The 15,875-nt window shown below is 37.8% G+C and overlaps 1 protein-coding gene across 7 annotated transcripts; it reads right to left on the bottom strand.

The window, feature by feature from the left end:
* Positions 1 to 8,830: 8,830 nt before the first annotated feature.
* On the bottom strand, positions 8,831 to 14,524 carry LOC148720936 (melanocyte-stimulating hormone receptor-like). Of its 7 annotated transcripts, none has more exons than XM_088738942.1 (3): positions 13,454 to 14,524; position 13,071; positions 8,831 to 9,669 (listed from the first exon to the last, which is right to left on the bottom strand). In XM_088738942.1, exons 1-3 carry the CDS (start codon positions 14,255 to 14,257, stop codon positions 9,533 to 9,535), a joined length of 942 nt encoding a protein of 313 aa, XP_088595068.1. In that variant the 5' UTR covers positions 14,258 to 14,524; the 3' UTR covers positions 8,831 to 9,532. The 7 variants fall into 7 exon arrangements, with proteins under 7 accessions (XP_088595068.1, XP_088595069.1, XP_088595063.1 ...); XM_088738943.1 differs by lacking the exon at position 13,071 and adding an exon at positions 11,606 to 11,657 and having other exon boundaries at positions 8,831 to 9,654; positions 13,490 to 14,524; XM_088738937.1 differs by lacking the exon at position 13,071 and having other exon boundaries at positions 13,432 to 14,524.
* Between the last annotated feature and the right edge of the window lie 1,351 nt (positions 14,525 to 15,875).

Below are 15,875 nucleotides of genomic sequence, written 5' to 3'. Positions count from 1 at the left end.
TCAGTGATCGTCGCTCAGCATGTGCTGTTCAAAAAAAAATATATTAGTGCAATCACAGATAACCTATAAAAAGAAGGTAATAAATACCGAATAATGTCCAAAAAAAATTTCAGTGGGGGTGGAACGCAGACGAAAACACTGGAAGAACTGATGTGCTCCCCCTCTTTGGTGAGTGGGCTTCATAAAGAGTCAATTTCTCTCTCAACAGTTAACATTCTCCTCTCCATCACGGCAATTGTTGGAAATTCTCTCATCCTTGTTGCCCTTCACAAGGAGTCTTCCCTTCATCCGCCGTCCAAACTCTTGTATCGTTGTCTGGCAACAACTGATCTGTTGGTTGGCCTTGTAGCCCAGCCTCTCATGGCTTCTTGTTGGATGTTTATAGCTCACAAACACTGGTCTCCTTGTATATACGCAAGGGACGCAACCTTCATAACAGGCTATGCATTATCTGGAGTGTCTTTGTTGACAATGGCGGCCATAAGCGTGAACAGACTTCTCGCCCTGTTGCTGGGGCTGAGATACAGACAAACTGTAACTTGGAAGCGAGCATATATCATTGTAGCTACCTTTTGGGTTTTATCTCTTGTCGCCGGTTTAAGCGCCAGTTTTGATCTCCGTTTAACCTTGTTGTACGGGTACATAAGTATACCACTTTGCCTTTTTATTTCACTGGCCTCGAACTCAAAAATATTTCTCACTCTCAAGCATCATCAGACACAAGTACAGGATCATGTTCAACAACAGACGAGCCAACCAAAAGGCAGTTTACAGTGCACTGTGGGTGCAGTTGGCATTTTTTGTTTGTTATTTGCCACATGTTTTGGTGGGAATTGTGATCAGCCAAAGAAAAACATATTCAACACACTTACTCATCATAAGAGGTTTAGCATCTCTCTTAGTTTTTTTTTTAACTCAACGTTGAATCCTTTCCTTTACTGCTGGAAAATAAATGAAGTGAGACAAGCAGTGAAGCAAACTATCAGAGAAGTATTTAGCTTTCCATCGAGTTAGTGCCTCCCCAAACATTGCCGTTATTAATATCTTCTAAGCAGAATTATAAAGTCTCGATGATTATTTCAGAAGTCTAGCCAGATATGTGAACGGATGGGAAGACATAGAAAGCTCAATAAAATTGAACATGGTCTGTTTTTTTTTTTTTTTTTGCACGAAGACAATTGAAGGGAAGGAAACGGACACCATCCATTTCTTTTTAAAGGAGTATTTTGTGCCACCACACTTCATCATGAATAGAACAAGTCATTATCGAAGGAAATATATACATGCATTATACTCTCATGTTTATTCTCCATGTTTATTTTTCACGTTTGTTGCTGGTGCATCTATGAATTAACTCCAAGTTGTTTTGATTCTACTTTCATCATTTCCAAGCGATTCACTGACCCTAACTTTCATTTGCTCTCTTTTAATTCGTTATAAGAAGTAATTTTAGAGTTTAGAATTGACCGCAACAATACAGAGAGAGTATTTCCGCATTATTCACAACCCTAGAAAATGAAAGCAGATCTAAATATACTCCTTTTTTAAATTCATTTCAATAAAGTGATAAAAAGGAGTTTTCTTACTGTATTGTCAAACAATAGTATGGCCGATGTCGTCTTTGTTTGCCGAGGAAAAAACTTTCATTGAAGTCAGATTAAATTTTACCTAATGGAATCAATACCTGACTGCGACCAATATTCTATTGTTTAGTTCCAAAGCTGCAGTCTTTGTTCTTAGCAATTATAAAGTCAATTTCCGGGAGTAAACCCTAATTCAATAATTGAAGGGATTTAAGCAGTTTTGTCTGTCAGTCATCCCGGTGTCTGTAACAAAAGCAATGGAGTAAAAATAAAAAAATAAAGTGGCATGCTATGAAAACGATATGAATAATTTAGTTTTTGATGACACTCCAGTCTAACAGCGAAGCCGATAGTGTCTAGCCGAGCTGTTTTGTCTTCATTTTTGACAATCTAGATTCTATGATAGGTTCCTGCCTCGGCGTGCGGTTGTACAGATAGGAAGTACGCGAAAGGTTTGGGGAGCAGAAAGGAAGTGTTGTACAAGCTCAACGCCTAGCCGAGAGTAACTATGGGTTCCCCAGGAGTATGAGACAGAATAAAATAAATTGTCAATCAAGTGTTAATAGCCTTTTTCTGACTACCCTTCATCTCCGATCTCGATTGATGGACTATTTTGCGCCTGCTTGTGCTGTTCCCACCTAGCAATATTATTTTTGCCGGCAGCTTTCTTTTTTAAAATAATTTCGTTTGTGGATTTTACGCATGAGCACTTGTGAAATCCATTGGGAGCGTCTTTAAGGTCTTCCATGCGTCCCACATCTGACCCTAAGCCAATTAAATCCCATGGTTTTCGTACGAGGTCATGTAGAAATTGGTCGATATTAAGATTCTTAAAACTGCGAGTTTCAATAGAGCAATGCGAATCAGCACGTTCATAGCGTATCTTTATCGTCATAAACACAAGTGAATGATCGCTAATGCAACGATGAACGACACAGAATTAAATATTTTTTGGGATTATTACTTATAGAAAGATAAATCAATGTTCGTCATATCGATGTAATCCTAGTTGGTTCAGAAATCATTTGACTCAATCCGTGAACATCAAATATGTTCATTAAATGCGGCGACGTGTGGTTGTTTGACCGCTCGTGCAACATGTCACAATTCAGGCCACCGAGTAGGTAGAAATCGCTGCGTTCTGAAACAGTTATATCTAAAAGGTTTTCAAATTGATTAATAATTTCTTGTTGGGAACTTGGCGGTCTGTACCATGTACCTATTGAAAAAGGTCTGGAATGCGGTCTGGTGATTTCGACAACAAGACATTTAAGTTGGTCAGCACTGAACTCCTCCAAGACATGGTAATTTACGTTGTTTCGTAAATAAAAACATACACCGCCACCGCATCTCCCGTTGACGGTAAAAGACGTCAAATCCCGGTAGATGTATTTCTGAATCACCGATGGAACTATCAAGCTTGGTCTCATTGATCGCTAATATAGCAAGTTTTTAACTACCTATAAATATCTTAAGCTCGTCAATATGGCCGAGTAAAGTATTTATATTGAGCGATGCCATAACAAAACCACAGCCAAATACATTTTCCGGCTAAAATAAACACTGAGTAGCTTTTGGTGTCACTGAAAAAAGCCCAAAAGAAACGCCAGCCTTCTGGGGGTCTTCGTCTTCAGTTATTTACTTCTTTTTGCGCATTGTTGACAGAAAGGGAAGAGTAGTACGGAATTGCCAGTTTTTTAAAAGAATCGTTACCCTCTTTTGGTTCAAAATAAGAAACGATACCCCAGCTAAAACCGCTAAGAGCATTTTTTGACACTTTTACGACACGATTTACAGCTGTATATTGTTGGAGTAGTCAATGTTGCTGGGAGTTCATCATTACAATTTTCCCATAAAGTTGTCATTAAAAAATTCCCATAAAGTTGTCATTAGATATAGACATATATATATATATATATATATATATATATATAGGGCGAAGCTCATCACCTTGTTGTGATTTGAGCACTCGCGCATGGCAACGTGTCTGCACTTGGTCCCACAAGTGTAGCGCCCAGGCAATGGTTTATTCCAGAGCTTGCCCGGTGTCTGCACTGCACTGATGAGACCCACATAGGTCGAAACAGTGTGCACTGTCTGCAGTTATATATATATATATATATATATATATATATATATATATATATATATATATATATATATCAATTTTCAATGTTATGAAATTTTCTTGGTATTTTGATCTTAAGCTTATGGCTTTATATAAGCTTAAATACAGTTCAGTTTAGGTGCTGATCACCACTTAAATATATATATTTTTTATTTTGTTGTCATTTACTCCACCAGGATTTCCTCCTCCTTAATATTATGTAACACCCGACGACTTTATTTAAGCTTATATTTGTACACAGAAGTTAGGATATCCCAGATTTTACTTACGTTTCTTATCATGAAGGTAGCCAGGTTCAGCAAAAAACTTGTAGGCTTTCCTGGTATATTCGCATCCCGACGCCTTCTGAGCAAAACTTTCAACTTCTGCGAAAGAAATATCAGGAAACTTGCTTAAATCTCTGGACTCCACACCTGTGAATATAGGAAAAATGATTCGAGTTCACCCTGAACAACCAGACTGCAATTAAATATGCTAGCATTCTTGTTGTGAGCAAGAAGCCTCCCTCCAACAGAAACTCACCTTCGCGTTCGGTCGAAACAGCTTGGCTACCAGCAGTCGTCATATGATGCAAGGCTAATCTCCCTGAAATTTAAACCAAACTATCGCTCAATATTTTTATTCTAAAGGCTTAAATATCCGTGTAAGACAGCAATAAAGTCGAATGAATCACGGCGATTTTTCGGTAACATTGCCGCCATCGCTATCACTCCAAAAGAGACTGACCATGCTAAAACTTCACGAGTCTGAAACTCGGCCTTTAGTGACTGATTTCAGTCCGAGACTAGTTCAGTTGTATGTAAATATTTCAAAGAGATATTTTCCTGTTGTTTTCTTGTGACATCATAACAAACAAACGCCTTAAAAGACCTTTAACCTTAACTTTGTATCCCCTCCGCCAACTCGCCCTTTGTTGGTTGTCAAGGAAAGACTAAATGGCTTGCCCTCCAGTATGGCGTTGCCAAGGGAAAATCGATCACGTGACAGTTTGTTGCAAAAGGCTGTCTTTGTGGTGCACATTTTCTTCTCAGTCGCCGCATTTCTTGGCAACGGCCTTATCCTTGTTACCCTTCACATGGAATCTTCCCTTCATCTACCATCCAAACTCTTGTATCGTATTCTGGCCATAACTGACTTGTTGATTTTTCTTGTTAGTCTGTTTGCAACTTATTGGATATCCTTGGTTCACGAACACTGGAGTCTTTGTCGATACGCAAGGGACGCAGCCTACATAACAAGCTCTGCATTATCTAGAGCGTCTATAATGACGATGATGGCCGTCGGGGTGGACAGACTTCTCGCCCTGTTGTTGGGGCTAAGATGCAGACAAATTGCAACTTTGAAGAGCACATATATCATTGTAGCTCCCATTTGGGTTTTATCTCTAATCGTCTCTTTTTCCTCCAGTATTGAAATTCGTATAGCCTTTGTGACTGCTACCTGGTTATACCATTTTTCCTGGTCATTTTGTTTGTCTCCTACACAAAAATTTCTCGCACTCTCAGAAATCATTATAACGGGGCGGACGCTGACTTCAATCGATTCTTTCGGTCTGTGAAATTCTTGACAGCGCCGCATCGGAGAATGCTTTTTAAGTGACGGAACCTTCAAGCATCTATCTTTCTCAATGGATTTATTGGACTCGAAAGCTCGTAAAAACTAAAATACAACGAGCCGAATAGAGCTATTATTATAAATCTACGCTAATCGAAATGTTTTAACTCGAGCACGCGGAGCGCGCATATATATAATTCTAAACGGCACAAGTATTCTTAAACGTAACAAATCTGCTTTCGATTAAATGGTGTACATTTCGTGGTCTAGATAAAGGGAACGAACGATATAACATACCTCTTTCTCCGTTCTATTACTATGATATATTCGACGATCCTTTAATCAATTTCCGCTACATGCGCTTGTAACTTACACGTGTGTCGAATGAAAGGTGATGCCGATAGCTAATCGATATGTCGCATAAAACAAGGAGGTATTGACGGTCACGCAATCACAACAATGAACGGTATTCGTTACAATCATCAAGCTGAAGTGCAAGATCAGCTTCAACAACAGCCGATCAAAATAAACGCTTTCAACATGGCGCGATACCAAAAGGCGGTGTACAGTGACTGTAGGTACAGTTGGCGTTAGTCTTTTGCTATGCACCAATATTTATAATGGCAGTTGTGATCGCTTAAAGTAAAATGTATTCATCATACGTATTCGTCGTTCGGGAAGTTGAAGTTGTCCTCAAGGTCTTTAACTCGACATTAAACCCGTTTCTTTACTGCTGGAGGATTAGCGAGGAAAGGTAAGTAGTAAAGCAGTCTTTCAGACAAGCCATAGTTAGTAGAGGGCACAAGGCTCAAACAACTTTTAAGAGAATAGAACATAATTTTAGGATTCTGATCTCAGGAAGTCTCCAGCTGAAGATTGACAATGCTAAGATAGAATCCAAATCAGCTTGTGATGTTCATTTGGTCTTAGCATATAATACCATGTTGTTGGACTCAGACATAGTGGTAGATAACAGCATTGCAAAAGATGTATTGGACAGCATTATTCATTTATATGTTACTGTACGGTGTTTTTCACTGGCCAAAGATGTTATACAGAAACACAAAATTCAATGTAAACAAATGAAGACAAAAACACCACGAAAGGAAAGAGCCAGCAAACAAGAAAGGCAGATATAGTTAGAATTAAGAGCCTGCAACAATTTGTCAATAAGTAATTTATTACAAAAGATTAATTTGGTAGCTACAACCTGCAACATATTAAATATTGCTCATTAATGATTATTTTATAGACAAAAATGAGTATAAAGGCTATATGGTTAAAGTATCTAACATAGAGTAACTTATTTATTTTCAGCCAGTCTTCTCGCCACTTCTTGTTTTCTACGTTTCGCGGCGCCGGTAGCTTCCAGATTCCAATTCCTTTACTTCTCCTACACGTTCCACAGCCAAATACTCAACAATTTTCACCTGGACTTATGTCCACTGACTTGATTAATGTTTTTAGCTATATTTTGAAGGTAAGATTTCGCTCCATCACGGAGAAAATCCACAAACTTAAATGCTACGTGACTGTCGAAACAAGCCCGCGGCGCCATTTTGGATTTATGTGTCCAGGACCATTGTCACGTGACCTCGATAAAATCGAACAATAACCTATCCGACTGAAGTTTGCCGCGTTTCCTAACCAGTCCCCTCTACTACCTATGGACAAGCACTTTGCTGTCCATGAAGTTTGATCCTCTCCTAGCTATACTTATATCAATATTCTTCAAGGCTGAGTCACGATTATTATTTGAGAACGCTCGTTGGATACGGTTATTGTTGCTCGAGGTTTGCCGATAGTAAATACGACAAGTCCTTAAACGGGTTTACAATTTGAGTTGCACTTCATTTTTACTACTGGTTCTGTGTTACGTAAAGCGATAACATCTTAAAATCAATTTCCGGGGCGAGATTCTGCAATAAAAACTTCCATTACCGGTAATTATCGCGGAACCTTTTAATAGTTCATGGTGTACGGTATTAAGGAATTAAATGAACATCTTTGTAGCTATTTTCGGGCCTTTTGGAGCAGAAAGCAAATAATAAATTTCCCAAAGAATCGTTCGTAATAGCGAAAAAAAAAAGATGTACTAACTGACTCCAATGAGAAAAACATTTTGACATCTTTTAGACAAACAGATGACAGTTACATTGTTAGATGAGTTAATCCAGTTTGAAGATTTTTAAGGAAATTTTGTAAAGAAAAAATCATTTGAAGTACTGATGGTGCTGCAAGTTCAGGTGAGACAACATATGTCTTGCCTGAATCAAAGCCGAAAAACTGGAGATGGCTCTTCATTGGACTGGATTGTTAGAAGAACGTGACCAAAATCTGACACGAGGTTGAACGCAGCATATATTTTATGACCAGTCACGTTCCCCTTCGCTAACTGATGGATTACAAAAGTAATCAATTAATTTTGTTTGTCTGCAGTCAACATTCGCCTCTCCCTCATAGCTTTTCTTGGCAGCTCTCTTATCCTAAGTGCCGTTCGCAAGGAATCTTTCTATTACTGTTTTCACGTTAGGGGGGGAAGATAGTTTGCACAAACTCGCAAAGCGAAGCGTACCTGGAGGATCATAATAGCTTTTCCTTAGTGTACCACTGCCTTACTGATGAACTGATAAATTATGGTGACCAGTAATATGACAGAAGGTGACAGTGAATTTGGTTAAAGTTATTTATTGAGCAAGTTGTTCCTTATATCTTTTAAAGAAAGCGAACGGAAACACTAGAAACACGTCTTAGAATGTTTTTCGAGCGACGGCACTCGCCATAAATACAACAGTACATAAAAGAAACGAAGCTATGCATTCATGCATGGTAAAGAAAAGCTAACCATACTTTTAGTTGGGTTTTGCCCTCTTGTCTAACTTTCTTGTTAACGTTAATAAAGTCTGGTCTTAAGGTTGTTGTGAAGGAGATCTTATTGAAGAATTTGTTTCTTGACGGTAAAACAATTTTGATTCCTTCTTTCTAAAATAAAGTACTTGACGTTACCGTCATATTGCGATACGAGCCGGTCAAAACTATAGAGGAAGTAAGAAACTTGAATTTGTTCAGCTTAATTGGAAAAATTACCGGCCTTTACTTTGCTTTTAACTCACAAATTGTCTCCGTTTATTTGATAATGTAAATACAAGGCACATCAATGAACGCTGAAAATAATTGGTATGTTTCCCATTTAAAAGGTTTTCGCGCCGGAATTTTTAAAGACTAAACGCTAGTGACAAGGGTGATGACCAAAGCAGGGTTCCATCACGTACATCTCAGAAGAAAAACAGACATTTCTTTTGACAGGGTAAGCAGTTCATATAAGGAGTCTTTAAGAAAAGGGAACTCTAATGAGGAAGATTTTTAGGTGAAACGGTAACCAATGTATTTGTCTACTGTCAACATTTGCCACTCCTTCACAGCTTTTCTAGGCAGTTCTCTTATCCTAAGTGCCGTTCACATAGAATCATCCTTTTATCCGCAAAGGATACCTGGAGTTTTTTTTTATGTTTAAGGCGAACGGCCAGGCTCCCGCGAGGGCGGTGCAAGTTTAACATACGCAGGCAACAGAACCATCTCTATATAATCATAAGCATTACAGAAATTTTTCTGATAACAAGACAATTTCGAGACTAAATGTCAACCAACGCAACTCGTTTGGTAATATGGCGTCAATAACAAGTCGCTTCCTTTAAATTAGGAAAGGAACTTTGAAATTAAAAAATCTCTCAAACTACTCTTTGAAGTTTTACCCAATACTTTTATATTTCTAAAAGAAGATTAATCATGAAAGTAAAATGCATGCATATCTTTCTTCAATTATACCTTACAGTATTCAGTATTCATGATCATTGGTGGCTAGCTAACACGAACAACAGTCCTGGAAAGATATGGTTAGTGTTTCCATTGCCTTTCTTTCAGCTATTTGCATGGTGTTCTATTTTCAGCTATTTGTTATGTTATTATGATTACTCGATTAGAAGTGAGATCCCCACAGAGCTTTGCGCTACAGAAATCAAAAGTATTGTTCGACGATTGACATAAATCGGCCTAAAAAATATAAATTAACGGGGGAGATATTTATAACATAAAAAACAAGAATTAACGGGGAAAATATTTACAACAGACTGTGTACATGCCTCAAACAGCAGTATTATTTGAGCTTTCGATTTCTTCCTATCTAATGACATATTTGACGGGCGTTTTCATGCAATAACTGTGTAATCACTTTCAGCTTCGAAAGTACTCTATATAAGTTCAGGAGGACCTAACTCCATGGACAGCAAAGTGCTTGTCTGATTGTCTGCCTCACTGCTTGTCTTACTTCACTTATCTTCCAGCAGTAAAGGAATGGGTTTAAAGTCGAGTTAAAGAAAACTAAGGTAATTGCTAATTCCCATATTACTACTAGGTCTGATGAATATGTTTTATTGCAAACGACTACAATTGTCAGTATAAAGTTTGGTGCATAACAAAATACTAATGCTAACTGCACCCACAATGCACTGTACACTGCCTTTTTGTATCGCGCCATGTTCTGGGTATTTGGTTGGCTCGGCTGTTGTTGGATATGATCTTGTACTTGAGCCTGATGACGACTGAGACCCCGAAAAATTTTTATATGCGAGGCGACTGAAATAACAAGGCAAGATGGTATTAATATACAGAAGTACAGAATGGGTATACGGTAATCTAATGTGTAGCATAAAGCAGCGACAGTACATTTAATCCAAAAGCTAGCTATAATGATGTATGTGCGTTTCAAAGTTACAATTTGTCTGTATCTCAGCCCCAACTGCAGGGCGAGAAGTCTGTCCACGCTTATGGCCGTCGTCGTCATCAAAGACACTCCATATAATGTATAGCCTGTGAGGGAGGAAGCTTCAAATGCGCATCGACAAAGATTCCATTGTTCGTGAGTCAGAGGCACCCAAACAGTAGCATTGAGAGTGGGTGCCTCATGGATGAGATAGCAACAACAGGAATCAATAGAGACATCAGTATTCAGTATTCAGTATATCGGTATTTTAACAGTGCGATAGATACCCAACTCTTTTAAGATATTCGAATTAATTTACCTCTAAATAGCTTGATGAATTTGGATAAAAGCTGATAGTTTCTAAAGAAACTGTTAGGGGCTGCGCCAAGCCTGCATGTCTAGTATATGCTATACTTAGCACTGCTTTAAGATGTATCAAATACTGCTGTCATAATTTTACTATGGGATAAAAAAACCTCTCTCTTCTGAGGCGAAATGTCTCAAACAGTGTAGATAGTACGCGTAAATATGAATAATTTCTCCCTTTGTTTATATTTTGCTTCCGAAAATCAATTTCGAGCGAGCGATCGAGCATGAAAAGAGAAATAATAACTTACCGTTTTCTGAAAAGGAGATTTTAAATGAAATTCTACCCAACACTACCACATTTCTTGAAGTTGAGAGGCAGTATTTAGGCTAGAAAATATTCTTCAGCGTTTCGTGACTTCACAAACAGTTGTTTTGTTTTTTTTTCTTCATGTCTTTTTGTAATTGCATCTGAAGACAGATATTGTTACCTTGACAGCACCTGCTAGGTCACGATCACGTAAAGCTGACTTTGTTTAATTACACTTACCCAGAAACTTGAATATTCGACGTGAAACGTTATTAAGTCGGAAACTATTTGAACGCAGACTTCGTAAATGACAGCCTATTACCGGCTTTTTTTCTTTGCGCCTCACATCCGACCAAAATTGGAAACGGAGACAATCACTCGACAGGTACGAAATACCACATAAACAAATTAATGCTTTGGGCCATTCCACTTATTTTCCTTCAAAACTCAACCATGCCCTCCCATCAAGCTATTAAAATTATTTAGGATTATCCCTCTAACAAATCATTCAGTCACGTGTATGAGGGCGTGATGGCACTTTTGTAATTATTTCCTCAATTTGACAGTACTTGGGATGAGGTAAAAGCTTGCTTGTTACATGTACACAAGCTTTCATGCATGCGGCAGGTGCTTGTACCCTAACATTCTTCCTGTGCCGTAGAATCTTCACAAACATTCTGTTTTAATAACAAAATCAAGAAGCTAGAGTCGCTCTCGGCTATCGCCTCGCGCGACTCTTACACTTCTTACGTGCTTAGCAACTTCCCGCGTGCATCATAACTCAATAGTGTACGCTGTAGTGTTTACCATTTGTTAAATATATGCGCTTCAAAGCTACGATATGTTTGTATTTCAGCTCCAACAGCAAGGTAAGAGGTCTGTCCACGCTTAGCTTATGGCCGTCATAGTCAATAAATACACCAAACATATGCTTGTTATGAAAGTTGCCTCTGATGTGTATCGACAAAAAACCCATCGTTCACGAACCACAGACATCCCATACGTAGCAGCAAGAGACTGGCTAACAAGGTCAAACAACAGATCAGTCGCTGCCAGACAACGGTACAATATAACTCTATTGAAACGAAGAAAAAAAGGAGTATTTTTAGATGATAATGATGATGATGATGATGAACTTTATTCATGTGTCAATGTATTTAGCTGAGGCTAATTGGGGACACAACGTTGATGAATAACGTAATTAATGATAAGAAATAAGCTATAGATTATATAACGTAAGGGATACAAATTACGCACGCGGAGCAACGTAGATGAATAACCTAATTAATTATAAGAAATAAGCTATAGATTATATAACGTAAGGTACAAATTACGCACGCGGAGCAATTGTTACCATTTATCAGTTCGGTAGGATCCTTACGTCTAATATGGAACTGAAACCTAGAGAGGCTACTAATTTCAGTGATTTTTTTTTTAGTTTGTTCCATAGAAATGGTCCAAGACATCTAAGAGAGTGTTTACCATACAATACAGAATTAAACCTAGGCATATAAACATTTTGATTTCTTAAATTATATTTACAAGACTTAGGACTATAAATGTCACAAATGAAATCAGGAACTAGCCTATATTTAACCTTATACATAAGTATAACTATATCTTGCAATCTCCTATTAAGAAGGGTAGGTAGTTTAGCACGATCTAATAAGCACATTTACGTTTCTGGATGTGAACTATAGACTATCCTCAGTGCTCGCTCTTGAATTCTTTCAACTTTCCTTGCATCCGACGCCCTACAGAAATGCCATATGAGATATGGCATAATAGCAGTTTTATATAGTAATAGTTTAGTTTCCGTAGTAACCAAGTTTCTCAACCTGGCGAGAACGCCCACCTTTTGACTGGCCTTCTTGCATAATTCGCTAATATGTTTGCTAAAAATTAGATTTTCGTCGAAGTTCACGCCCTCGTGTAATGCCTAACTGCGTGCCTGCGGTATTCTGAACCGAAGATCTACATGTCATTATGCGCACTTCATTATTTTGCGATTGAGTGATTGTAATGTGATCGTTATTTCGATTTCTTTTTTCTTTTTTGCGTTATCTTGAAACGCTACACTCGGATTAAAGGTGAAAGCTACAAGAACCTTTTCATCATAATGGTCTCCTGTAGCAACGGCATTCTGATCCCGGTCGAAACCCGATCAAAATAAGAGAATAAATTTGATTTTCTCCGGCTGTAATTTCGGTAAATTTGTCTTTGGCTAAAGATTGTTACTTTAAAGACAACTCTATGAGAAACAGTGATAATCATGGTTAAGTTTGATTTTAAAAAAAAGTAAATTGATTTAAGGATTACTACATGATAAAAATGTTGATCTCGCTTACCGGCTGACTTGTAAACCGGCTCTTAAAGCAAACTGCCTACTTTTTGAAGCTGAAGTCTCTCCTAATTCTTTATTTGACTAACGCTGTTTTTAAAAAGAAAAGAAAAAAATCCCATCTCCTATCTACCTCTCAAGAACATGTTTCTATCCGTTTGCAATACGTTGTTTATCATCAGGAATGCCAACCAGAGACTCTCCTCTACTTTAATACATTTAGTAAAATGAGTTTTTTTTACTCGACTTCTCTTTAGCTGTTCTCGATTGAACTGAAACAAGTACATTGAACTTTTCTATGCGCGATAACTGCTCGTGCAATCGCATATTATTATTTCTAACTTCAGCATAGTGCTTCTCTAATAGTCTGTTTTACCGCTTGTCTTATTTCACTAATCTTCCAGCAGTAAAGAAACGGGTTTAATGTCGAGTTGAAGTAAACTAAGATACCTGCTGCTCCCCTTAATACCACTAAGTGTGATGAATATCTTTTACTTTCAGCGATGACAATTGCCACTATAAAGTATGGTGCATAACAAACAATTAATGCTAACTGCACCCACAGTGCACTGTACACTGCCTTTTTGTATCGCGCCATATTCAGTGCATTTGGTTGGCTCGGCTGTTGTTGAACACGACCTTGCACTTCTGCCTGATGACGATTGAGAGTGCGGAAAATCTTTGTGTACGAGATGATTGTGATAACTAGGCAAGATGGTATAACTATATATTCATACCAATTCGTTATATTATGATATAAATTGATGAATAAAGCGGCGACAGTGGGTATAACCCACAGGGTAGCTGCAATGATGTATGTGCGTTTTAACGTTACAATTTGTCTGTATCTCATCCCCAACAACAGGGCAAGAAGCCTGTCCACGCTTATGGCCGAAATCGTCATCAAAGACGCTCCGCATAATGCATAGCTTGTTATGTGGTATGCGTCCCTTGCGTATTGACAAAGACTCCAGTTTTCCTGAACCAAGAATATCCAATAGGTAACATAGAGAGGCTCACTAACAAGACCAACCAACAGATCAGTTATGGCCAGACTACGATACAACAGTTTGGACGGCGGATGAAGGGAAGATTCCTTTTGAAGGGCAACAAGGATAAGGGAATTGCCAAGAAAAGCAGTCACCGAGAGGAGAATATGCACCGCTGATAACGAAACTGATTCTTGTTGAAGCCCACCTACCAAAGAGGGGGAGCAATGCTCTTCTTGAAATGTTTGAGTATGTGATCCACCTCCTTTTAAATCTTTTGTCCTCATTATACGTTTTTCCTTGAAGTTATCTAAAAATTGCAACGAGCAAAATTTTCTTTAGACCACTCCTACGAAAAAAAAAAAACCCTATACCTTGCTTTGATTTTAAAACCTAGAATATTGACTTCAAAAACATAGTTACCAGATTTCAAATGTAGGTGAAAACTGTCTGTTTGATTAAGATACATGTCACTTTTTATCCGATCGCATCGCTGTGTTTTGCATTTACTGTCACCCGTGAGAGGAACCAGTTTCTGCGTAACGAGCAGCTTATTAGATCCCTTCTAATTTCTCTGGACTTTTTCGCCATAATTTACATTTTACTTAGAAATCTTTATTAAAAAGAACAGAACGTAACCATAAGTAATATCAATAATTGTAAGTCTTGAATGGTGCGATCTTTTCGGTTGTTGTTGTTGTTGTTTTTTTTTTTTTTTCTATATGAAAGAGTGCGACGAACGTTCTACACCTGGAAAGCTTCTCCGCAAATTGTCTTCACATGAAAAAAACAAGAAGTTTTATTCCCAAATAAAGGTGTTTGCCAAACCTGCATGTCTAGTGCAGGTCTTACTTAGTATTTAAGACATACCAGGCATTTTTGGCACTGGTGTCATAATTTGACTATGGCATAAGCAAAAACTCTCTCTTCTGAAGCAAAATGTCTCAAACAATGCAGATAGTACGCGTAAATATAAAATATTTCTTCCTTTGTTTGTAGCTTGCTTCCGAAAATCAATTTCTAGCGAGCGACCGAGCATGAAAAGAAAAATAATAACTTACCGTTTTCTGAAAAGGAGATTTTAAATGAAATTCTGCCTAAGACTACTACATTTGTTGAAGTCGAGAGACAATATTTAGGCTAGAAAATATTCTCCAGCATTTCATAAACAATTGTTTTTTTTTTTTGTTTTTTTTTTAATGCCTTTTTGCAATTGAATCTGAAGAGAGATATTTTTTCCTTGACAGCACCTGCCAGGCCACGATCACGTAAACCTCACTCTGTTTAATTACACTTACCCAGAAACGTCCTCAGCAACTTTCACTCATGTATTAAATAATGCTTATTCTGTTACAAGAGATACCAATTTCTTCCCAGTAGCTTTAAATATCACCATTTATGAATTTCAACAGGTAATGCTATGTCATATTATCCCGTCTATAAACTCTAAAAGATCCCTCCATAGATCCACTGAATATCTTTATTTTGCAGCATCATGAACGATAGAAATATTCTTTCCCGCAAGGAAGATTTTCTTGCAATTTATCTTTCATAATTGGTGAGGCAGGGATCTTTATCACCTAAAATTGTTCTGCGTCAAAACTACGTGTCTATCCCACTGGTTAACTTTAATTTTCGAATGAATTTGCACTACCAGGTAGAAATAGAAAACTTTGTGCTTTTACACCATAGTGCAAAAGCTACCAATACTAAGAAAAAGTGTCCTTGGTAGGATAAATAATAAATTTTTGGTATCAGCTTTCATTTATAAAGACCTTTAAAATGATGATCAGCTTCAGGAAGCTGAACTTGAATATTCGACATGAAACGTTAATAAATCGGAAACTATTTGAACGCAAACTTCGTAAATGACAGCCCCTTACTGGGTTTTTTCTTTGCGCCTCA

This window comes from Stylophora pistillata, chromosome 11 (genome assembly GCF_964205215.1).
Source record: "Stylophora pistillata chromosome 11, jaStyPist1.2, whole genome shotgun sequence".
NCBI lineage: Eukaryota > Metazoa > Cnidaria > Anthozoa > Scleractinia > Pocilloporidae > Stylophora > Stylophora pistillata.
Note: the sequence above shows the minus strand (reverse complement) of the source record. Positions and strands in the feature narration are given on the sequence as shown.

What these genes read in the sequence shown, in the direction of transcription:
- LOC148720936 (XM_088738937.1), bottom strand. Translation starts at nt 14,257, where the DNA reads ATGAGGACAAAAGATTTAAAAGGAGGTGGATCACATACTCAAACATTT. An exon ending in GGTATTAAGGGGAGCAGCAG is followed by an intron (nt 9,670 to 13,431) that starts GTATCTTAGTTT and finishes CAGACCTAGTAG; the next exon opens with TAATATGGGAATTAGCAATT.